General features: G+C 44.6%; 4 protein-coding genes across 5 annotated transcripts; 2 read left to right on the top strand and 2 right to left on the bottom strand.

The window, feature by feature from the left end:
• Positions 1-1,247: 1,247 nt before the first annotated feature.
• Positions 1,248-6,503, bottom strand: Glys (glycogen [starch] synthase). Of its 2 annotated transcripts, none has more exons than XM_076762647.1 (12): positions 5,900-6,503; positions 4,900-5,058; positions 4,633-4,817; positions 3,930-4,126; positions 3,658-3,850; positions 3,311-3,573; positions 3,023-3,233; positions 2,804-2,940; positions 2,611-2,743; positions 2,113-2,499; positions 1,822-2,034; positions 1,248-1,732 (listed from the first exon to the last, which is right to left on the bottom strand). In XM_076762647.1, the coding sequence occupies exons 2-12, from the start codon at positions 5,036-5,038 to the stop codon at positions 1,700-1,702; spliced, it is 2,091 nt and encodes a 696-aa protein (XP_076618762.1). In that variant the 5' UTR covers positions 5,039-5,058; positions 5,900-6,503; the 3' UTR covers positions 1,248-1,699. The 2 variants fall into 2 exon arrangements, with proteins under 2 accessions (XP_076618762.1, XP_076618763.1); XM_076762648.1 differs by having other exon boundaries at positions 5,835-5,902.
• Positions 6,504-12,600: 6,097 nt separating this feature from the next.
• Positions 12,601-14,873, top strand: Rcd-1 (Required for cell differentiation 1). The gene is made up of 3 exons (XM_076762255.1): positions 12,601-13,698; positions 13,771-14,165; positions 14,251-14,873. The coding sequence occupies exons 1-3, from the start codon at positions 13,372-13,374 to the stop codon at positions 14,450-14,452; spliced, it is 924 nt and encodes a 307-aa protein (XP_076618370.1). The 5' UTR covers positions 12,601-13,371; the 3' UTR covers positions 14,453-14,873.
• Positions 14,726-18,181, bottom strand: LOC143340379 (sodium-coupled monocarboxylate transporter 1). Its single transcript, XM_076762254.1, has 13 exons — positions 17,858-18,181; positions 17,385-17,544; positions 17,252-17,317; positions 17,067-17,186; positions 16,805-16,959; positions 16,600-16,740; positions 16,424-16,532; positions 16,256-16,365; positions 15,833-16,016; positions 15,641-15,727; positions 15,301-15,482; positions 15,044-15,236; positions 14,726-14,978 (listed from the first exon to the last, which is right to left on the bottom strand). The coding sequence occupies exons 1-13, from the start codon at positions 18,058-18,060 to the stop codon at positions 14,925-14,927; spliced, it is 1,764 nt and encodes a 587-aa protein (XP_076618369.1). The 5' UTR covers positions 18,061-18,181; the 3' UTR covers positions 14,726-14,924.
• Positions 18,182-18,652: 471 nt separating this feature from the next.
• LOC143352101 (metabotropic glutamate receptor 6) lies at positions 18,653-22,854 on the top strand. The gene is made up of 11 exons (XM_076784362.1): positions 18,653-19,282; positions 19,347-19,709; positions 19,882-20,030; positions 20,100-20,296; positions 20,370-20,680; positions 20,742-20,976; positions 21,047-21,169; positions 21,256-21,576; positions 21,722-22,004; positions 22,067-22,266; positions 22,338-22,854. The coding sequence occupies exons 1-11, from the start codon at positions 19,109-19,111 to the stop codon at positions 22,703-22,705; spliced, it is 2,724 nt and encodes a 907-aa protein (XP_076640477.1). The 5' UTR covers positions 18,653-19,108; the 3' UTR covers positions 22,706-22,854.
• The last annotated feature ends 81 nt before the right edge of the window (positions 22,855-22,935 follow it).

Below are 22,935 nucleotides of genomic sequence, written 5' to 3'. Positions count from 1 at the left end.
GTACGCGCGAATCGTTTTTCTTTGTTTAAATATCGTAGTTACTTTCTCTTCATCCACTCTGTAAAGTTATTTCCGATTGTATGTAATGTATAAAACGTGCCATTTAGGTTTATAACGATCGATCGTCGTTTAAGTCTACTCTCTCCGCGAGACATTTTCATTGCATCTTTATCATTAATCTTTGTTGATAAACTTGGAACGTATCTTTAATCTTTTATTCACGCGAATTTGGATATCAAGTTGTTTCGCGTCGATCATGCAATTTGTAGAATTGTACTGGGTGGTTCATTTCTTCTATATTTTCTTTTTTTCTCGTAATGGTTTACATCGGGAAAGTTTACGTTTCGTTTTTCTTCCCTCATCGTGTAATCTCTATCGCGACAAATTTGTTTACGGAGGTGACTAAATTCTTGAATGATACGGATCAATACCTTCGCCGCTCACCTCTTTTCTTTTCTCTCAATAGTGATTGATTATGGTGATTAAAAGCATCAGTTATCGTATGTAGTATTACAAAGTACCCGTGACTATTTTTGAAAACTGTTTCACAAAATCGAGGCCGAACCTTGACTTCGACGGTAAAGGTGTTGATCGCGTTTAATATATCATCGCATACTTTAAGGACTGGAGTACATTGTATTCTATGTCGGCATTTTTTGCAATATTTCGTCAACGTTAGCATATAAATCGTGGAAGCGACGACGGATGTAAAAGGAGAAAAAAAATATCGAATCTCGTCTCATGCATCTCCTTGTATTTACCTAAGCTTCGCGTGGTAATGTACCATTCCAAAATTTCACTCTTCTCTTTCTCTCTCAGTGTAATAATCATCAAAGACATTATTAAGATACTTTTAACCGGTCGCGAAGATTATTAGTGGCTTTGTATATTGTTGTACTTGTTATATTAAGACATATTGTTATGTAATGTGTTAATCGTTTACTTAATCGTGTATATATTCATTGAGAATTTTGCAGGAAACAAAACAGTTTGGTAATCGTGAATGCCAAAATGTAATAATTTCGCCGTAAGAGAATTGTAACTTTTTAGCACTTTGTTTTGTATATTATGTTAACGATTAATAATATAATAATTCTTACAAACTGGAAGACACTGATGATTATTTATACGTTGGAAACTCGATCGTAGTACGGGATCCAGTGAACTGAATGTTTTTTGGGAATACGAATAACCAATTGATATACGTACAAACAGTTTTATATTCAGAAAACAACGCATGAACAACATTAAATCGATGACTAAAAATGTTACGAAACTTTTATTCGCATGCTAATTCTCACAAAAATATAATCGTGTCTATACAATAGGAACACATTCCACTCACTACATATTTGTATATGCATAACATGAAATATAGTTTTCAAAATTTAACAATATCATTTTATATATGGAACATACGGGAGTTTGATTGGAGGAAGACTGTTGTTTTTAATGATTTTGCGTGTTATATAAATACTGTTCTATATATATTATATTACGCTATTGCTTTGTCATGTTTGAGCTTTACGTGAATGCATGGTACAGAAGTATAACTGAGAGTAATATGAGGTGCAATTGAAATAATGAAAGAATGTGATGAACCACATAGGCAACAATTTTTCGCATTACCGTCTTAAAAGTATTCCTCGAGTGTACTTAATTATTCATCACATTCTACTGTCCCAATATTGTTAGCCTTTTATCTGCCGTTTGGTTGACGCAATTCTTGTAGCTGTAACAAAAAGAAAAAGAGGAATTTTCAATTTCGATATTTCGATATTTCGATATTTAAATTGAGATGTAAACGAGAATTCTGCCAACCTCTTTTTCTTCGTCGACTTCGTCTTCGTCTTCGTCTTCATCGTCGGAACCGTGAACCGAAGCAGCCGGTGTAGTGTGTCGCGAGGAAGAGGGTGACGGTGGCTCGCTAATAGGTCTCGGATAACTGAAACGACCTACGCCACCTTCCGCGTATTCCGATGCCAATTCTGGATAGACGGTCATCAAAGCCTTTATTCTGGCTTGGCGGTAATACTGTCAACATTCGTTTGCTCGATAAATAGCTGATCAAAACGATAAAGGAGTGTGAAAGACAGTGCTCGATGCACTTACAATTCCAAGATTTCTCCAGTCGAGAAGATCGCTAAGACGTTCCGTGCGATTTCTTTGAATAATACGCTGTCGACGACTGAGTCGTGCAAAATCAAACATATACTGAGCAAGTTGCTGAATGGTATTTTCCAGGCCAATAAATCGCCTGTCTACGATATAAATACCATAACTCATTGGATCGGCTATGTGCTCTTGCATGAAGCAACCAAACCCAGACAGATTCGTAGTGATACTAGGAATACCCATAACAGTGCACTCAGCGGGGGTGTAGCCCCACGGTTCATAATAAGACGGGAACACACCCAAGTGGCATCCTCTAACAAACTCTTCGTAATCGAGACCGAACAGTGGGTTTGTCGACGACAGGAATTCTGGATGGAATACTATCTAAGATTATAAACAAACGTATCACAGTAGCATCGATCATTTGTCATCTATAACATATTAAAATATCGAAACTTGTCGGATTACGTTCACTATACAGGATTTTACGGTTACCTTTACTCGATCGTTAACAGTATTGAAAAGATTGCATCTTCTGATAGCAGTCAATACCGGATCGTTCCAATCGTCTACTACATTGTGCGTGGTAACTGGCGGTAAACCGTTCCTTTGCAAAGCGTACAAACACCTGTGACAAAGAAACATTAGAACCAATCGATACCAACGACGAGTAATAATCAGACACTACCGTTTAATTTTTATAGTGTCTTCCTTTTGTAAAAGGTCTTGAGCATCGGGCATACGACCGGATAAACACAATTCGTACATGCGTTTCCCAATTTTTTGTTGTATGTCGCTGATCGTGTCTCTCAACGATTTAGTGACCTTAAACGAGAGAACGAAATCAGGCATAAAAAGTAAACGACTCATCCCGGATTTAAGAAACATACGTAGCCGTTCAACTTACAGCATGACCACGTAATGACTCTACGTTAAAATTATTGGTTCGTGCTGGAAAAATAAGAAAAGCAACTACAGTCATGTCAGGCCTAGACGTCCTTAAATAATGATTTAATCTGGCCAAAGCTTCGATAAAGATGTCTGCGCCCTTGTTCCCAAACTCGTAACGTCCAGCAATGAAGAAGTACAATGTCTTATCCAGATCAAAATCATAATGACTACACAGGACATACGTACAGAGATTTAATATAATATTAAATAAATAGATCGTAATTTCGTTGATGGTGGTACGAACCCGTAAAAGTGACCTCTAACAAACTCGTGTATTTTCTCTTTGCTAACGGCGTGTAAATTTTGGAATTCGTGCAACGCTGCGAATTTTTTTACATTGAGCCCGTTCGGTGTAATTATGTCCGGTTTTCGTTTCAGTAAATGTTCGGCTTCGAAGCCAGTTATGTCCGAAACAGTTGTAAACACGTGCGCTAAATGCGAAGCTGCACGTTCCATACAATATCTGTGATAAATTTGGCGTTTCCCTGCCTCCTCGTCAACATTGAACTACACAAATACATCAAACTCCACACTCTTCGGATAATACTGAACCAGTAGAAATTGAACTTTAAAGACATCGAGATACGTTACCTTATCCAAATTATTATAAAAATCAGTCTTTCCTGCGCAAAGATATCTTCCAAGCAGAGTGGCGTGGGTGGTAAAAACCGTGGCAACGTCCACGTGCCTAGTTCTTAGGGCTATTAAGCCGACACCTGCTTGCCATTCGTGGCAGTGGACGACTACGCGGGGCGGAACGTCGGAATATCCTTCGGCAGCTTTTCTTCAATTAAAAATTTCACGCCTCATGAACGATCGATCGGACAGAAAGAATGTTATGTTTTGCGATGCGCGAAGTTTACCTGAATTCAGAAATAAATTGGCAAACGAGATAGCCCAGGATAACTGCATCGTTCGCCTCTATATCCAGATGAGGAATACCAAGGTGACAAGTGTTCCATAACTCCTGTTTGTATTCGTCCAACTTCCATGCCGCGCTTCCAATATCAAAGAGTATAATTTGTGGATTTCCGTCCACTAACCATGTTCCTGTTACCACCTTGATAAGAACTTTTATTTTACGACTAAATAAATTCTATTCATTTTCGTTCTCGGTTGATTCTGCAGAGTCGGACAAAACGAAGAGTCGCTGTGCAGGGTGTTTCACGTTTAAAATGAATTTCTTCTCCGGAAGTATGCTCGCAAACGCCTCGTTTAGGGGAGGTTGTCTTCCAAACTACAGACGTCTGCGAGCATACTTCGAGAGGAGAAATTTATTTATTCTATAGTCCTATGACCCTAACTCTTTACTGGCCATTTAAATCTGAAACACCCTGTACAGTTTGCCTGTAGGGACAATTGTCCTTGAATTAATTTTGGCCTTCTACCTGGCCTTTAGCCAAATTATTATTCTTGGTGTACAATGATCATATATAGCAACCATGAACTTACTCTCTGCAGAATCAACAAATGAGTATTGAATAATCTATTTGCAGCTTATTACACGCTTCCTTCTATAGTTTCCTGCTTGTCTTAAATTTCTTGTATAACATTAACTAAACTTACTTTAAATCCCTGATCGCGTAGAACTTGAACACCTAAATGCAATGGACTATTACGTGGAAAATCTGCTTCTTCAACTTCTGTACGAGCTGAAATTTCTTTATAGGGACCAATGAGACAATACTGGTCTCCCATTTCCTCTGTTGAAACATAAGCTTTGGATCTTATTACAGTGTATATACCGCCAACTGAAACCAGCAAGATTAAAATAGTTGTAATATCTCTTTCTTCTGTAAAACTGCTATTGTTCTTTGTTAAATTCTTTTATACCTTTGTTTGCAGCCTCCCATGCAACTTCAAAGTTCCATCTATTCTCGTGTTGTGCCGTGTACCCACGATCCATGAATTCAAGCAAATCATTACTGCTATCTACACGGTAAAATCTTCTAGATGCACGTTCCCTTGACATTTTGCTGGCTCCTTTTCAATCTATATCGGAACAGTATAAATTTAAATGTGCAAATATTTACATATTGATATGCTACAGTATCTTGGAAAATAAAAAACACAGAATAGTATCTTTACAATTTTATAGAAACAAAATACCGTCCTATTTGCGAATAGATGAACAAATAATTTGCTCCAACATTCTCTAGATAAGTATTTATTGACGATAATTTTGGAACAACGATTTCTTTAAGAAATTAAGAATTAAGAATTTCTTTAAATTCTTTAAGGTACACGTATAAATCTTGCCAAACACTTGCAATATCGTAACGGACAATCGACGCGAAAAATATAGAAGTTTGTCGTGCGAATAAAAAAATACATCTACTGTAAATGTGTTTTAAAAGTCGGAAGTTTCCCTTCTACCCACGAGTAACATTAGAGTCGATTCACTGTTCAGTCACTTGAAAATCATGGAAACGTGAAAACACTCGACCGTTCAAATAGGCGAAAGTACAGGTAAGAAACAACTCGGCTACGAGTACGACGATCAAGAACATTTTATTCCTCCTTTAAATCGTGTCGTTTAACCGAAATTGGGTCGTTTCAAGATCAAGATCAAGATCAAGTTCGGCCCAATCGCAATTCGGTGCCTGCTGATTTTCCGACGCAAACCTCGATGAAGAAATATCGTCGTGCTCGAAAGAAGCACGTTGCGTCCACAAGTTTATCAAAGGTCAATGACAGCACGAAAGTATTGCCACTTTAATGGGGATTCGAATGTACGACGACGACGAAAAAGAACCGAGAAAACTTACTCGAGATGCCCGACGAAAATGCGAAACGAGTAGTGATTTATTCGACACGGAGGAGACACACTTACTTTTGCTCGAAATAGCGTTTCGCGACGTTAAAGTGTAGAGACGAGGAGCAAGTGGGTGGGCAGACCGAGCAAGTTCCACGGCCAAGCTCACGTGAAGGTCACCACAAACTACGAAAGGTCACAGGGCTTGACGAGACCTCGAGTCGGCTTCCCGGCCTACTTTGAACCCGACAGACGAATCTTGGTCAGTTCGCTGATAAACGCATTGCTTGGATTTATTTCGCAACTACAGATGGCACGAGAATTGTATGTCGTCGGGGCTACGAGGCAGCTTCTTGTTAGCCGACGGTCAACCTCTTCGACTTTGCTTCCGATAGAGATGCATCGCGATGCCATAGTCGGCAAATTTTCTTTCGAATAAAAATGTCATTCGTCCCAAAAGTACCGTGACCGTGATCGCGATATTACGTCAAACATTCTGACATTAATAGCTTTCACGTTCGTTAAGAAAGAAACGTTCAGAATTGGCAGAACATCATGCTCGGCTACATAGTTAGGAAATTGGCGGGAAAAGGATTTTAGGTTGTGGATAGGACGTAATCGTGCGAAATAATACTTTTAGAATATTTCCAGTGATATTTTATGACCGACTTTCAGTATTAGACGTATATTTGACGCAATTTATTTGGTTTGGCAACGAAGAACTGCGTGCTCGGGCAACGTAACGTTTATTCTTACGTGTTAGAGGAAATGTAAAGCACGTATGCACTCGAATATTACATACAGTTCGTAATAAATTGCATATACATAGCCGATGAGCTTCTAAATATCTTTTAAACATCATTAGGAGTACAGCTGCATATTATCGATATTTATAAGCATTACGACAATTTAAATTTACGACTTTTGTCCAAATTTTTCGCTATATGGTGAACTAATGTAGAGATCGTTACTAGTATGAACTTGGAAAATTAATACAGTGCTTCAGGATAAATTATGATTTATTTTATTATGAAAATTATTCGAACAATGGATTGTTGCTAAGCTAACTTGATTGTTAGATAACATTTCGATCACTTAAGTTCCATAGTAACCGATAAGACATCAAGTTTTTAGTTTAGCATGTATACAGAGGTTAGATTACGTTTAACTAAGAGTTTCCCTTCTATATATTATATGTATAAACCAGTTATGGCAGACGGAGCCTCTTTCTCGATTCTCCGAAGCTACCCGAACCGCCTCGTGTGACTCGAGAGCCGTCCGTTTGCGTGGAATAGTTAATTTTAATAAATTCTAAAGTTAAAAATATTATTCGACTCTATTTAAGTTGTCCACCCACTCCTCTACCTATCCCATTAATTCCTTAATTTTAATAAATGCTAAAGTTAAAAATATTATTCGAATCTATTTAAGTTGTTCAACCATTTCTCTATACATTATTTAATGTAATTAATAAGTGATAAGCTTATTTGAATATTGCGCTAAAAAGTGACAAGCTATAGTATCGCCATCTAACATCAGGGATGTCGTACTATCCGGAGTAGAACCCCCTCTCGCCCCCCACGATTTGGTGCAGTCGTATAGTATCGCCATCTAAGAACGGGTTTCGAACTAAAGGTGGAGTACAAATCCCCTCTCGCCCCCCACGATTTGGTGCAATCGTATAGTATCGCCATCTAAGAACAGGATTTGAACTAAAGACGGAGTACAGCTACCCCCACTCCTCCTACTCCTGATACATACTACTTACCTTGATTATTCATTAATAACTCCTTTCCTGGGATTAAAATATGAACTTTTAGAATCGAAGAATATAGTATAGACCCTTGGCAAGATTCAAGGATAGGTTTTAGAATCATTCCGCCAGTAATTAAGACGTTATTAACGAATATCGGAAGTCGGAACATTTACGGCTGTATCACTGCCTGCTTTAATCGATGAATTATCAACTTTTCAGCAATAGCAGGCATATTTTGGCTATTAGGGAAGCAAGTAGACATCCCTGGCAATATTTAAGGACCGATTTTGCAACGCTCCATGCTCTAATTAATTAGTTATTAGCGATAGATGCCTAAGGTGTCGCGCAAAAGAGTGTTCCGACTTCCGATATTCATTAATAACTATTTAATGAGGCATGGCATGGTCCTAAAAACTATCCTTGAATGTTGCCAAGGGTCTGTACTATATTCTTCGATTCTAAAAGTTCATATTTTAGTCCCAGGAAAGGAGTTATTAATGAATAATCAAGGTAAGTAATGTATATCAGGAGTAGGAGGAGTGGGGGTAGCTGTACTCCGTCTTTAGTTCAAATCCTGTTCTTAGATGGCGATACTATACGATTGCACCAAATCGTGGGGGGCGAGAGGGGATTTGTACTCCACCTTTAGTTCGAAACCCGTTCTTAGATGGCGATACTATACGACTGCACCAAATCGTGGGGGGCGAGAGGGGGTTCTACTCCGGATAGTACGACATCCCTGATGTTAGATGGCGATACTATATCTTGTCACTTTTTAGCGCAATATTCAAATAAGCTTATCACTTATTAATTACATTAAATAATGTATAGAGAAGTGGTTGAACAACTTAAATAGGTTCGAATAATATTTTTAACTTTAGGATTTATTAAAATTAAGGAATTAATGGAATAGGTAGAGGAGAATATAAATAATAAGCGTGAAATATATGTACTGTGATCTTTATTCTTTATCAATATAAACATAAGGAATGTTTTACACATTTCTAACTTTATTAAATAAAAACGTGCCTCAAAATCTTGATAGCAAGTTTTATAAATAAGTGTAATCGATAAGTAATATGTTTTTAGGGTCCTTTTATGATTGAAAATATTTGTTTTTAGGGCTCGAAGAGATTTTTTAATTCCTTGTAACACTGGTGTGATCATTGGACGGACTTCTCGACAAACTTGGGCGTTTTATCATCCGGATTTCCAAAGTGCCCGGAACATTTCCAAAATGCTGGCGGCCTTGCGAAAAGATGGCATGTATCTTATAGCTAAGGGAATAATGGAGAGAGGAAAAGAAAGGTAAAAATGATGAGTACACATAGAATTATTTGAAATTATATCATATATTTTCGTATCACTCGCAACATTACTAACAGATTTGGAAATGAATTCCAATCCTTCGCCCGTAGAGCTCTCGTTGTTTGTTTCGGTCACCACTGTTTCGTCGAACGAAACATGTGATCGGCCGTCCAGTTTGTCCGAAAGATCTAGTCGCCTGCCCATGATAGATCGATTTCTAGAAATAGAAATCAGGGTAGTGTTGATTCGATCCGAAGATCTGCTGCACGGTTCAGCATCGCGTCGCGTCGCGTCTCCCATAATTTACCTTCATCCCCTTTTAAACGAAATAATTACTTGGTACAACTAAACTAGAAGATCGAAGGAGCATTGCTTCCTTCTATCTCTCTAGTTTAGTAATCTAGCTTGTAAGAATGTAAAAGGGAGATCGATGGAACTTGGATTCCATCTATCTCTCTTTGAGTCTCCACTCGCAGCAACTTCCATCAATATTAATTCAGAGAATACTTTCTCAACTGACCACCATCCATAAGAATAAGACGCTAAAATCACCCCCGAATTTTCAGCTGTATGACAGTCAGATTAGGCCATTTTCAGTCCATAAGGTGTGAAGTCTATTCGTATACCTCGTCTGTGGTATAAGGTACGACTACATGTACTTTTGAATTTTCCTACAGACCTCCGTTGGCCTTTGCTGGCTTTTGCTGATCGCTGCTGACCACTCCTGTTACTTCTGACAACGTATAACGATTACAACTTGCTACTGAAAGCCTCTCCCAACCTCTGCTGGCTTCTGCTGACCACCCCTTATATTTCTGGCAACGTATAACGATTACAACTTGCTACTGCTTGGCCCTGCTAGTCTCTGCTGACCGATGCTGACCACCCCTGATGCTTCTGACATCGTATAATAATTACTCCATGCTACTGTTCGCCCCTGCTGATCTCTGCTTGCCATTGCATGCCTCTGCTCGTCCCTGCTGACCGCTGCTGACCACCCCTGACACTTCTAAAAACGTATACCGATTACGACTGGCTACTGTTAACTCTCTCTCAGCCTCTGCTGGCCATTACTGACCAACGCGTATATATCTGGCAACGTATAACGATTACTACTAACTTTTGCCAACCTCCGCTGACCTCTGCTGACCGCTGCTGACCACTCCTGATACTTGTGACAACGTACAACGATTACTACTGGCTACTGCCACCCTCTGCTGACCTCTCCCAGCATCTCCTGGCCTAAGCTGGCCTCTGCGAACATCTTCCGACGTCAGCTGACCATCGCTGACCACTGCTGACCGTTGCTGACAACGTGTGACATGATATAATATAATATAATATGTTTATATGTATTAAAGTTTGTATAATGTAAATTTATGTCAATAAATGATATAATTTAAAAGATTTCTATCTGTTCTCATCATTTTTGACCGTTCTTTCCCTCTCCAAATCATTCCCTTAGTTATAAGACTCGATCGACACTCCGTATCTTTAAAAATTTTCTAAGTTCTTCGGAAAGATTTCAAATCTCCCGCCGCCAGAAAATTTCTGCGAATTCCTGGAAATGACGTCATTTCTAAGAATTCCTGAAAATTCTCGGAATCCCTGGAACTTCTCGGAATCCCTGAAACTTCTCGGAAACCCTGAAATTTCTCGGAATCCCTGAAACTTCCAAGAAGTTTCAGGCAGCAGCTGCGGCCTGAATTTTTCGGCAAAAATTTTAAAGAGCCCCCCCCTGAAATCTTTCCCGGGCACTTCGACATTTCTCTGAAAGCTCGGCTTTCATCTCTCCTGCCAGCCGTCAACCGCCAGTGTCTCCGTGTTAGCTGTGGGACTTTGAAATTTTTCCGCCAAGTGTTTGTTGTCCTTCTGCCAGCCGTGGGACTTTGAAATTTTTCTGGAAGATCGTCGCTGGCCCCCTCTCCGCTCTCCGCCCATTGTTGTTGTCTCCTGTCGGCTGTGGAACTTAGAAATTTTTCGGGAAGGAACATCCCGAAAATTTTGCAGCGGCACCCCCCCCCCCCCTCCCACTGGGTGGGAGCCCGCCAGCCAGACCTGGCCGGACCCCCACCCCCCCTCCAGGGGAGGACCAGCTCCTGCCGGCTCCGCTGCTGCTGGAGATGTTGCTGCTAGGAAGGCATGTCATGAAATGGCCCATTTAGAGTTGGGTTAACGAGTGTATATATAGAAACGAAGGCCCGAGCGAGCACTTGTGAGAAAGCCCAGGCGGCGGCAAATTCGAAATCTTTCCGCGGGACTTTGAAAATTTCTGCCTCTGGCAAGCGGCGCAATATTTGAAATCTTTCCGGGGAACTTAGAAAATTTTTGCCTCTGGCAGCTAGTATGCAGAGCTGGCGTTTACCTATCGACCGTAGCTATGCCGCTGACGGTTTCAGGTCCATTTTAGACTTGAAAATTTTTATCTCTGGCAGCTAATACGGGAGCTGACGTTTACTGAATGAATGAATAAGTATCTCTAATCGACCATAGGTCAGGCGCTGACGATTTTATGTCCATTTTAGACTTTGTTATCAGAAGGGGATGGTAGGGAAAGAGGTGGCAGGTATCTTATAACTAAGGGAATGATTTCGAGAGGAAAGGAAAGGTAGAAATGATGAGAACACATAGCATTCTTTGAAATTATATCATTTATTGTCATAGATTTACATTATACAAAACTTTAATACATATAAACATATTATATTATATTATATCGTGTCACAAGATGTCAGCAACGGTCAGCAGTGATAGACAATGGTCAGCTGATGTTGGGAGATGTTGACAGAGGCCAGCTTAGGCCAGGAGACGCTGACAGAGACCAACAGAGGAAGGCAGGAGTCGTAGTAATCGTTGTACGTTGCCAGAAATATATACGGTGGTCAGCAGAGGCCAGCAGGGGCAAGCAGAGATCACCAGGGGCGAATAATAGCAAATAGTAAGCGTTATATGTTGTCAGAAGCATCAGGGGTGGTCAGCAATGGTCAGCAGAGACCAGCAAAGGCATGCGCAGGCAAGCAGAAACCTGCAAAGACAAGCAGAGACTTGTAGGGGCATGCAGTAGCAAGTATTAATCGTTATAGATTATCAGAAATACCTGCAGTGTTCAGTAGCATTCGGCAGAGGCCAGGAAAGGTCAGCAGAGACAAGCACACGCTGACAAAGATCAGCAAAGACCAAAAGAGGTTAGCAGAGTCAGTAGTAATCGTTATAGGTTGTCGGAAATATAAGCGATGGTTAGCAGAGGCAAGCAGTAATCAGGAGCAGTCAGTAACAGTCGCTGTATGGTGTCAAAAATTGTCGGGAGTTCTGTACTTTCGTCAGCACTGGTCATCAGAGGTCATCAAAGGCAAACAGAAACCAGGAGTAATTTGCAGAGTTCAGTAATGAACTCCAGGAAAGGCAAGTAAAAATACCTGGGCAGTCGAGATTCCGAATCGTATGCTGTTGACGTGAGGTTGGATTTCAGTTGTTCAAGAGCGAGAAGGCAAATGTGAGCCTCCCTCTCTTAACTCCCATGAGACGGTCCGAAATTACTTCGGTCAGCTTCGGACAATCGAGAAAGAGGTTATGTGTCAGTTGTTCGAAACTCTACGAGCTCAGGCACGTGTGATCTGGCAGAATGGAGAAAGTGGAATGAGGTATCCACGGTGCACCCGAGGCTCCATCTGACGTCTCTGGTACGAACTCACTCAAATCTGAGATACTGTATAAACGAACTTTAAGTCTATTGCGTCTGATCGTAGCTCGTTGAAAACTGTTGACGCGATAATTTTCCGAAAATCATATGCCTAGATCTTTTAAAGCATTCTGTACAAAATAAGAGCAGGCTTCTGTAGCCCTAAAATTATGAAATTTGATAAGACAATAAGTTGTAAAACGATCGTGGTTCAACTCGTTTTAGGTTATCGTTTCGATACTCTGAACGCTGTCTCAGCTTCAACGGTCTACTAGCTCCGTAATTAGAAGATCAGAGTTCTTAGATTAATAATGAAACAAAAATAATGTCAAATTTTCCCCTCTCCCTCCCCTGCTCGCGATCCCGCGCAAATCAGGGCCGACCAAACTCTGTCACCAGTGGCATCAAGGGTACCCAGTCACCCAGTAAGCGTCAAGGTTTAGCGGAAGCATTTTGCTGTGAAGAAACGAGGCCTGGCGAAACAGTAATATTATAGGAAGAAGGCAGCGAGAAGCTCGAGTGTAAGTAGCATAGATTTCGAAAGAAACACGAACCATTGCACGCGGTGTGAAACAATCGATTCGACGTAGCAATTGCTTGGGCAGACTCGGAGTTGGTTTCTCGTCGTAAAAGCTCGCCGCATAACCTATAAATTTGTTTTTGCTCGAAATCGGCCATTCGAACGATTGACCGAAAGTCGGAGCAGGGCCGGTCGGCCGGCCGACTGTTAAAGTTGAAAGGAAACAACGGACAGAGATCGTTTGTCGATCGACGAGTTAAACAATTTCTGGTTGCGATAACCGAGCGATGAGTTCGCAGCAAAGTCCGGCTGCGTTGCAGTCGACGGTAGATCGCGAAAAAGTGTACACCTGGATAATTGAATTATCGAATCCCGAGACGAGGGAGAACGCGTTGTTGGAGCTGAGCAAGAAGCGCGAAGTGGTCCCCGATTTGGCGCCAATGCTTTGGCATTCGTTCGGCACGAGTGCATCGTTGCTTCAAGAAATAATAAATATTTATCCGGCCATTAATCCAGCCACCCTCACAGCGTACCAAAGCAACCGAGTATGCAACGCGTTGGCTCTGTTACAATGCGTGGCAAGTCACCCGGAAACTAGATCTGCCTTTCTACAGGTAACGCTAAAGTTATTTTCCGCGATTATTTTTCGATATACTTTGATCGTATATATTTTTCTTTACTTTCAGGCTCACGTGCCGTTGTTCTTGTACCCGTTTCTGCACACGGTGAGCAAGACTCGTCCGTTCGAGTACCTGAGGCTAACCAGCTTGGGAGTGATAGGAGCATTGGTGAAAACCGACGAGCAAGAGGTGATAACGTTCTTGCTCACCACAGAGATCATTCCTTTATGCCTGCGAATAATGGAGAGTGGTTCCGAGCTAAGCAAGACCGTAGCCACCTTCATTTTGCAAAAGATTCTGCTGGATGACAGTGGTCTGTCGTACATATGCCAAACGTACGACAGATTCAGTCACGTCGCGATGATCTTAGGGAAAATGGTACTGTCTTTGGCCAAAGATCCTTCCGCTAGACTATTGAAGCACGTAGTCAGGTGTTATCTGCGATTGTCGGACAACCCACGGTAAGACTAAATCGTATACGCGTATTGATAATGGTAGTTAGAACATTCGTTTGATTGATTTCGTTTCGTTTTGTATGTCCAACAGGGCGTTACTGGCGCTGAGGCAATGCTTGCCCGATCAACTCAGGGACAATACGTTCGCGACGTGCTTGCAAGAGGACGCGTCGACGAAACACTGGTTAAATCAGCTGTTGAAGAACTTGGAAGCCGGACCGCAACCCGGACCTCCAGCGCAGCCGGGACAGCAAGATCCAAGAACGATCGGCATGTCGCCGCTTGCCTCTTAAGCTGCATGTTTTAGGCCGTAAAGGATGGTGCCCAGTATATATCGAACACTCGTTGAGGATCAGGGTCGTGGGCCATGGAAAGTACAGAAAGTGGCGCGTCTCGGTGAGACGAGGCGTCGAAGCTGCGCTGTAGGTGCTCGCGACCCTTGAAATTCCGTGGTTTATCCGTGGTTTCTCAGGGACAGAGAGTGAATGGAAGAAGGACAAGGCGTCTGCTGGATGGAACGAACGCGCGATCAACGAGAAACGTTACGCAAAACTCTGTTGTCTATCTTCTCTTGATCTTTAAATATTATATAATGTTCTCTTTTTGTTCGTTGTCCGAACGCGTTTACTCGAACGCGTTTTCTACGTATGCATGTGACGATCATGTAAGGGTTGGAATTTGAAAATACATATGTATACTGGTTAGATGTTTTCAGCGACTGTACGTACTAATTTCTCCTTTCCTTTCGATATGCGATGCAACGAGTTACGAGTCGTTTGAAGCGGTCGCTGCTTCGACTTTGGCTAGTTGTATGGAGTCCTGCGAACCAAGATAACATTGTCAGAATCATTTGGTCGGATCGAGTTTTAAGAGGAGCGTCGTACCTGTCGATTCGTGGCCGAAAGTTTTGAACGTAGAAAGCCGCGTATCATCGGCGTGTATAATTTCTCGTCCCCCGATTTGAGCACGTTCGCACCGGTAATCCAAGAGACGAGAAGACCGAGGAGAATCGCAGTTAGAAATCCGAGCCACGTGTACCAGAGGTAGGACATTCTATACAGGAAAAAGGGTTGCTCGCTGGAAACGAGGAAGAGAACGTGTTAAAAAAATTATACGCAGTCGATCGACTTACGTTACTTACATTGCCGCAGTTTCAGCGGCGAGGGTGAGATTGTTGACGCGGCTTTTCAGCGAATCTGGACATCCATCGATGGATATCGGCTTCACGGTATAGTTTATATTCCCTGTAGAGATGGCTGCCTGAGTACCAAACGAGATCCAGGCGACGAGGTTCAGACTGACCAGCCCACCCACCAGTGCTCCCTGTTGCGGTCGAATCAACCGACGGAAGATTGGAAGAGGAGCAGAGAACGATTGAAAATTTAGGTCGATAGAGATTTGTAACGCACACACGATCATTAGCAAAGGCTAATGGACGCGACAGCGGTAAATGGATTGGGTGAACGAGCCGCGTTTCTTACCGCGGAGTTTGCAAACGGAAAGAACATGCCGAGGGTGAACATTCCGAGCAAAGGTCCTGCAGTTATTCCCGATAAACTCTTGCAAGCCTGCGTGACAAGATCAAACGATTATTCTTAAAGATAGAATCGGTTGTACCTACCACACTCGTTCGAATAGACTCTGTACGCAGAGAAGAAAGGGAAAAGTTTCACCTGTATGAGTCCAGTGAGTTTCTCAACGAGGAAAACAAGTCCCACGCAGACTGCACCGATCGCAACTACGATTCCCTTGATCGTTCGACTGGCCGTTACTTCCGAGACGGGGGTGCGGAACCATGGTTTTATCATGTCCCCGTATATCACTCCGGACATGGAGTTCAATCCGGTGGACATGGTACTGAAAGGAAAGAAAGTATGCGTTTGAATCTGTTGGATCGAATCGACCAATTTTGCATAAATATTCGCAAGAGTGTCCGCTAACCAGGTCGGTAAATTTTTCCCCGACTATATTTAATCGTGACTTGTACGGTACTCTTTGTTAGATCGCGGAGGCCTGCTAGCGGACACCCTTAGACGACAGGAGGTGTGTATGTATGGATGACGTTACACAAGTATAAAAATATGACTGGAAATTACCTTAACGCGGCGCTGAACACACCCGCGACGAAGAGTCCGGGCAACCCGGGGATCGATCCGGTCATCTCCATCACGAAATACGGCAGCAGTTGGTCCGGTTTCCTTAATCGCTGAAAGGAACGCATCGATGGAAATCGGTAGGGACGATCAAGTGTTTTATCGTGTTACCTTGGTGGTGACAGGATCGCAGTCGTAAAACGCCGCAAAGATGACGAGACCGGTGTAGCAACTCAACGAGACTATGGTTATTATACCGATCGCCATTATCGCGATCGTTCTGAAAGGTAGGAGTAAAAGAGGTGTAGTATCGACTCGTTGTAACTCAACGAGGGGAATCAACTTACGCGTTAGCCTTTTTCAGGTTGGGCATAGAGAGGCATCGTTGCACCATCGCCTGATTCACCGAGCAACTTGCCAACCAATTCAGGTAGCCACCGACGACCACGGTCCAGAAAGTGTGTCGCGCCGTTGGATCCGGGTTCATGCTGTCGAGGAGGGAAGGAAACGATGTGAAACGGAGCCAAAGGAAGAAGAGGAGAGTTCTCTTACTCGAAGAATTCGATTCTGCCGGTGTCGCGATTTCTTTCCCAGACCTGTTCGATTCCACCTACTCGCATGGTGCCGAGTATCGCGACGACCATCACTCCTCCGAACATCACGATCGTCTGGATAGCGTCCGTCCACACGACCGCCTTCAATCCGCCCTGTAAAATGCATCGTGTGTCGTCTGGCGCGCGAACGCCGAACGCGAGGGGGATGTCTCGAGTGTATAGGGGCTTGGAAGATCGGCGTTTCTTCGCATTCTTCTCACCAAAGTAGTGTAGAATATGCAGACGGCACAGACCAACAGAGCCGTCGCGTGGAGGTTCATTCCTGTCACTTGATTGAACGCCAGCGCGGGAACGTATATCACCAGCGGGATATAGAGTAGCTGGAAAGCAAGAATTATGCACGTAGGTGTTCGGTCGAGGCGTCGTTTGTTCGAGATACGCTTACCATTTTTATCAAAAATATCACCGAGCCCATTAATCGAACGGCGTTGTTGAACCTCAGATTTAAGTACTGAAACCGCGAAGAACAAGTAGAGAGGCATTTCATCAAAGATTTAAATAAACGTGGACGCTAATACCTCGTAGGAAGAAGTGATTCCAAGACCGTAGAAGACTGGTAGATAGACGACGGCCATCGTCACAGAGACGAAGGAATCGGCGATGATGACGCACCAGTATTGCGTCCCGTACACGTACATTTCGGCGGGCAGTCCGAGGATCGCTATTCCCGATATGTAGCTGAAAATCGAACCGAGGAAATTTTAACCCTTAAGTGGATTATCGTTGAAAGTTGATTTCCATTTACCAATTTGGTAACAACCAACATTGAGTAAAATAATTCAGTTCAGATCGAGAGTCGGCTTAAGGGTTAAAACGTACCATTCGGACAAATACGTTTCTACGTAGGTAACAATTAATTTTTACGGAAGTAAAAGTCGCGACGCGCCGGAAGCGGATGCGTACCCTCTACGCTCGCGTCACCGTTATAACGCGTTTTCTCCGCTTAAATATGTATGTACATTAGTTTCGAAATGCTCGTTGTCCTGATTACCTGGCTATCAGAGACATGCTTATGGGAAAGATGGACATCTTTTGTCCGCCCAATAAATATTCTCCAACCGCGTCGGTGGCTTTCCTCGACTTGTACGCTTGATAGATTCCGATGATGGTAGAAATTCCCAGCATTCCGGCAAACACAGCGCAATCGATCGGATCGAAGGATCGGTGGGTGGCTGTATCGTCGGCCCGGTCCATGATTCTCTCGTTTGTTTCGACCGGTTCGCGATTAACGAGGACTAGAAGATATCGCGTAGCGCGAGCAAAGCAGTCGTCTCGGTCGAAAACGGTGCGTTTCTAAGCCGCGAAACCGTGGACGGACGACCGCGACGATTAAACGGACCGACTCGGGGAGGCGATTGAATAATTGGATATTCCGTAGTTATCGTTCCCACTCCGCTTCCTCGGTCGCTCGTCCTCGTTCGTCTCCTCTATCCGTCCGCCAGCTCGATCGCTCGGCCATGATTTCGTATCCAAAAATCGAATCGTCCGCTCGGAACGCGACGCAAAGTCGAAAACACAATCTTTCGTGGACAGCCATTTAACGAAATTGCTCTTTCCCTGCCTCTGTTTGCTCGTCCGGTCGGTTTACTCGCGTATCGGCTTGCTTTTACCGTCGCCGCTTTTACCCTTGTCCCAAGGCCTTCGAGAAATCATTTTACTTACTTACGATTCTGTGTGTTATTCGAACGCGTAAGATACCCTTGATGTCACCGAACAGCTGCGATACCGAGTCTTCCTTTACTATAGCGATTGTTTTAAAAGCGTTTCATTCGGTATCTCACTCTATGTAGTCGAATACTCTTGATGTCATTGTAATTGGGCTGCGTTTTATTTAAAAGAACACGAGACAAGGGACACCAGTAACATTAAAATATATTTATTATCGTTAACCTGTGGCTTTCAATTATTGTATTCCTTCTCCGAATCAATTCATCCTCTACGGTTAATATTAAAAAATTCTGATCTGTATGCTGTTTACGAGAGAAACTGGACCAAGCAAATAAGCAAACGATGTGTTTTCAATCGACAACGTGTCCCGAAAATCGATTATTCGATCGGTGACGATGATGGTACACTTAAGCGAGGGCTGTGGTACGTGGACGTTTTGTTTACGCGGATCGATTTTCATGCGTGGAAAGGAAAATCGGCCGCTCCCTCGAGGGATCCTCGAAGGGCTTTGGGTCGTTGGTCGTTGATCGCGTGGTCAGTCTCGCGAGAGGAGCGACCGGTGTTCGAGGATAAAATGATCGCCGCGATTGCAACGATGTTTGTTGGGTTTCTGGTATTCGGAGAACGAGCAACGAGCAAAGGCAGCGCGACATATGGTTACGCGAACGTGACGGGAGACATCGTGTTGGGCGGATTGTTTCCAATTCATCGTCGAGGCAGCGACGGAGGTAGCTGCGGCGAGATCCAGGCAAGTCGCGAGGCCACGCGATAAAGCGAGAACAATTGATTATTTGTAGGGTTCGTTGATTTAGCTCGAGGACGGGATTCAGCCGCTGGAAGCTATGCTCTACACCCTTGGACGCGTCAACGACGACCGAAACATTCTTCCGGGCATACGGCTCGGCGTTCTGGCCTTCGACACTTGCGACAATCCTAGTTACGCTCTCGAGCAAGCGTTCTATTTCGTCAAAGGTAACGACGACGCACGCTGCAAACAGATCTCGATCGTTCCCCCTTGTCCTCCTCGTTTCGTAGGCTTCATCGCGCGCGACAATCGGCTCGCCGGCTCCCCGGAGTATCTGTGCAACGATCGGACCGTGCCAAAGTTCATGAACGGAGGATTCGACGATGTGGTCGCGGTGCTCGGTGCTCAATCGAGCTCGGTCACCATTCAGGTGAGAACTTGTGGAGTCCATCGTTTCCGTCTGTATAAATACGCTCCTCAAACGACTCCCACTATCCCGGCGTCCGAGGCAGGGTCTGCTAGGATGCCTTACCGACGAGTCCCTATCCTCCTCATTCCACTTCTAGCACTGGACCCTCAAGCTGTAATCGTCGATTCCGCAGGTGGCCTCGGTGTTGGCGTTGTTCTCGGTTCCGCAGATCTCGTACATGGCCACGTCGCCTTTCCTGAGCAGCAAGGAGAGATTTCCGCATTTCTTTCGCACGGTTCCCAGCGACGTGAATCAGGCTCGCGCCATGTTGGAGATTCTACGGTGAGCGAAGAGAAGTGGATTTAGTGACGCGTTGGGAAATCGTTCGTAAATGCGTATTTGCAAGGGCAGGCGATTCGAGTGGTCGTACGCGTCGGTGATTTACTCGGACTCGGAGTACGGCGACCATGGTTACGAGACGCTGGCGTCGTTGGCGGCCGAGTACTCCGTTTGTTTCACGGGGCCGCACCGAATCAGCGAGGAGCGGTTCACAGCTGAGGATTACGACGACGTGGTCCGCACGATCGCCGAGAAAACGGAGGTTCGAGGTGAACAGATCTCTCTAGACGGTACAGCAGGATACGTGGCGTTCGAGTGTTCGCGAGCGTTCGGATGTTTCAGTGGTGGTGCTGTTCGCTGAAAAGTCCACGACTCTGCGCGTTTTGGAGGCGGCGCGGCGCGTGGGGGTCGGATCGAGGTTCGTCTGGCTGGGCAGCGACTCGTGGCCGGACCGGAAAGACGCCGACATAGAGGAAGCGTCCGTGTTGGAGGGAGCGCTCGCTGTTCAACCTCTGTACGCGCCGCTCGCAGGCTTCGACGGGTACTTTACCAACTTGACGCTCGATCACCAGAAGATCGATCCTTGGTTTCGCGAGTTCTGGCAAACTTATCATGGTTGCGACATGGAGGACGGACCGTCCTCGAGTTCGGAGGTAACCGAACGAACAAATAATCGGGATAGACTCGTCGATACCAATAGATCGTTAAAAGTAGCATGTGCAGTCGCGGATTCGCTGCACGGATTCCAGGCTGAGGATCGAGCGGAGCACCGGGTACAAGCAACGGAGGTTTCTGCACTTTGTTCGAGACGCGGTGTACGCGGTGGCGTACGCTCTCGACGACGCACGACGCCACCTTTGTGGCAAAGGTTACGTCGGGGTTTGCAACGAGATGCGAGCCCTGGACGGGAAACGTTTCGCTCGATATCTGGCCAACGTGTCATTCCAAGGTGAACGAAAGGACATGTTAGATCTCGTTGGTCCGGTGGTCGTCGATCGATCACGATCCTTTCGTTTCAGACGAAGCAGGACAAGAATTCGAGTTCGTGAATGCGGTCGATGGACCGCCAAGGTACTCGATCCTGAACTATCGACGAACAGCGAACGGTTCGTACCAGTGGGTGGTCGCTGGAAATTACACGCGTAAGCAAATTTACAATACGTATGTTGAACAAAAAGCATAATTCTACATAGAATACAAGTGTAGTTGGAACGGTTCGAACGCGTAGTGAACGAGCAAGGTCGAGCGAAACTCCGGCTGGACCGCGAACGCGTTAGGTTCCGAGGCGACCGTGGCGATTTTCCTGCCTCGTCGTGCTCGCGACCATGCGACTCTCATCGTATCGTGGTCAGAGCAAAGGAGGATCCTTGCTGTTGGACGTGTCAAAGTTGCAGTCCCTACCAGTACAAGAAGGACGAGCAGAGGTGCGAGGATTGCAAGCTGGGTACCAGGCCGACCAAGAACGGAACCAGCTGCGAACCGATACCCGAACAATTCGTGGACCACTCGAATCCCTGGGCTATCGTCGCGATGGCGATCGCCGTTTCCGGTAAACGCTACTGTACTCTTGCAAGCGCTCGACCGACTTCTTGGAGGGTCGATCAAGCGCTTACAAGAGAGACAAGAGAGAGCGTAGCCCTTTGGTAACCGAACGTTTACCGAATAAATGAATACATATCGCTGATCGACCGCAGGTATGGCGTTGACGACGTTCGTTTGCTGGGTATTTTGGCGGTATCGAGAGACACCGATGATCAAAGCGTCGGGCCGAGAGCTCTCCTTCCTGCTCTTGCTAGGCACCTTTGGCTGCTTCTCGATCACGTTTGCAGTCGTGGCGAAACCCAGCGTCGAAAGCTGTGCCGTCGTACGGTTCGGCATCGGATTCTGTTACACGCTTTGTTACGCCGCGCTTGCGACAAAGATCAACAGGATACACAGAATATTCAACGATCCCGGCTCGAGTCCCCGCAAACGACGGTAACCGTTCCTCGGCGATCCTTTCTTCTTTTTATCTTTAATCCGTCCATTTTTCGCAGCAGGTACACCAGCCCCAGTTCTCAGCTGACAATCGCCTCGATCCTCACGCTCGCGGAGATCATCTTTGACGCAGCCTGGTTGCTCAAGCAACCGCCTGCGGTGATCCACTCGTATCCCATCAGAGACGCGAACCTCAGGATTTGCAGGGGTTCCGAGAACGGATCGTATGTGACCGGTTTGCTCTATCCGTTCCTATTGACTGGTAAGCGATCCGCCGTTGTTTCTACCCTCGTGAAGGGCTCTTCGTTACTTGAAACATTTATCACGTTTCAGTGGTTTCCACCTTTTACGCGATCAAGACCAGAAAGTGTCCCGAGGGATTCAACGAGACCCGTCGTATCGCTTTCGCAAATTACGCGACGATCGTTTTGTGGTTAGCGTTTGTGCCTCTTTACTTGGCCTCGACCAGCAACGTCGTCAGGGTGATCACGTTGGCGCTTTCCCTGTCCCTAAACGGGCTAGTTCAGCTGCTCTGTCTCTTTCTGCCGAAAGTTTACGTGGTGCTGATCAAACCGGAAAAGAACACCAGAGAACTGGTAATGGCTAGGCACACCGGATCCTCTCATCCCACCGCGACAGCCACGTCAGAACCAGCCTCGGCTTCCCCGTGCCACGTAAATCGAGCCAACTCGTCGTGTTAAACGATTTCGATCCTTTCCATTCTCCTATTTTCTTATAAAACTTGTACGAAAACATCGCGAGACCGCCAGTAAAGCCGATTATTCCGTTCTCTATCGTCCCTCGCTCTCTATATCGATAAGTAAACGAATAAATAAATAAATTTTATTCTAGGTCCATCGACGTTCCGATGTAATACGTAACTAGCCAACTATAATAGAAAGCTCCACTTGCGTACAAATCGAAACGAACC

This window comes from Colletes latitarsis, chromosome 3 (assembly GCF_051014445.1).
Source record: "Colletes latitarsis isolate SP2378_abdomen chromosome 3, iyColLati1, whole genome shotgun sequence".
Classification (NCBI taxonomy): domain Eukaryota; kingdom Metazoa; phylum Arthropoda; class Insecta; order Hymenoptera; family Colletidae; genus Colletes; species Colletes latitarsis.
The sequence above is the reverse complement of the archived record's forward strand: the minus strand, read 5'-3'. Positions and strand labels throughout refer to the sequence as shown.

Coding starts and splice junctions, on each gene's coding strand:
- Glys (XM_076762647.1), bottom strand. CDS start 5,038: ATGTCAAGGGAACGTGCATCTAGAAGATTTTACCGTGTAGATAGCAGT. Junction 4,127..4,632: donor TACGCGATCAGGGATTTAAA/GTAAGTTTAGTT, acceptor GTTCTTATCAAG/GTGGTAACAGGAACATGGTT. Junction 3,234..3,310: donor GTTAGAGGTCACTTTTACGG/GTTCGTACCACC, acceptor TGTCCTGTGTAG/TCATTATGATTTTGATCTGG.
- Rcd-1 (XM_076762255.1), top strand. CDS start 13,372: ATGAGTTCGCAGCAAAGTCCGGCTGCGTTGCAGTCGACGGTAGATCGC. Junction 13,699..13,770: donor CTAGATCTGCCTTTCTACAG/GTAACGCTAAAG, acceptor CTTTACTTTCAG/GCTCACGTGCCGTTGTTCTT. Junction 14,166..14,250: donor CGATTGTCGGACAACCCACG/GTAAGACTAAAT, acceptor TATGTCCAACAG/GGCGTTACTGGCGCTGAGGC.
- LOC143340379 (XM_076762254.1), bottom strand. CDS start 18,060: ATGGACCGGGCCGACGATACAGCCACCCACCGATCCTTCGATCCGATC. Junction 16,366..16,423: donor GCGATCCTGTCACCACCAAG/GTAACACGATAA, acceptor CGTTCCTTTCAG/CGATTAAGGAAACCGGACCA. Junction 16,017..16,255: donor GTGTTCAGCGCCGCGTTAAG/GTAATTTCCAGT, acceptor CTTTCCTTTCAG/TACCATGTCCACCGGATTGA.
- LOC143352101 (XM_076784362.1), top strand. CDS start 19,109: ATGATCGCCGCGATTGCAACGATGTTTGTTGGGTTTCTGGTATTCGGA. Junction 19,283..19,346: donor GTAGCTGCGGCGAGATCCAG/GCAAGTCGCGAG, acceptor TCGTTGATTTAG/CTCGAGGACGGGATTCAGCC. Junction 20,031..20,099: donor GCCATGTTGGAGATTCTACG/GTGAGCGAAGAG, acceptor TTGCAAGGGCAG/GCGATTCGAGTGGTCGTACG.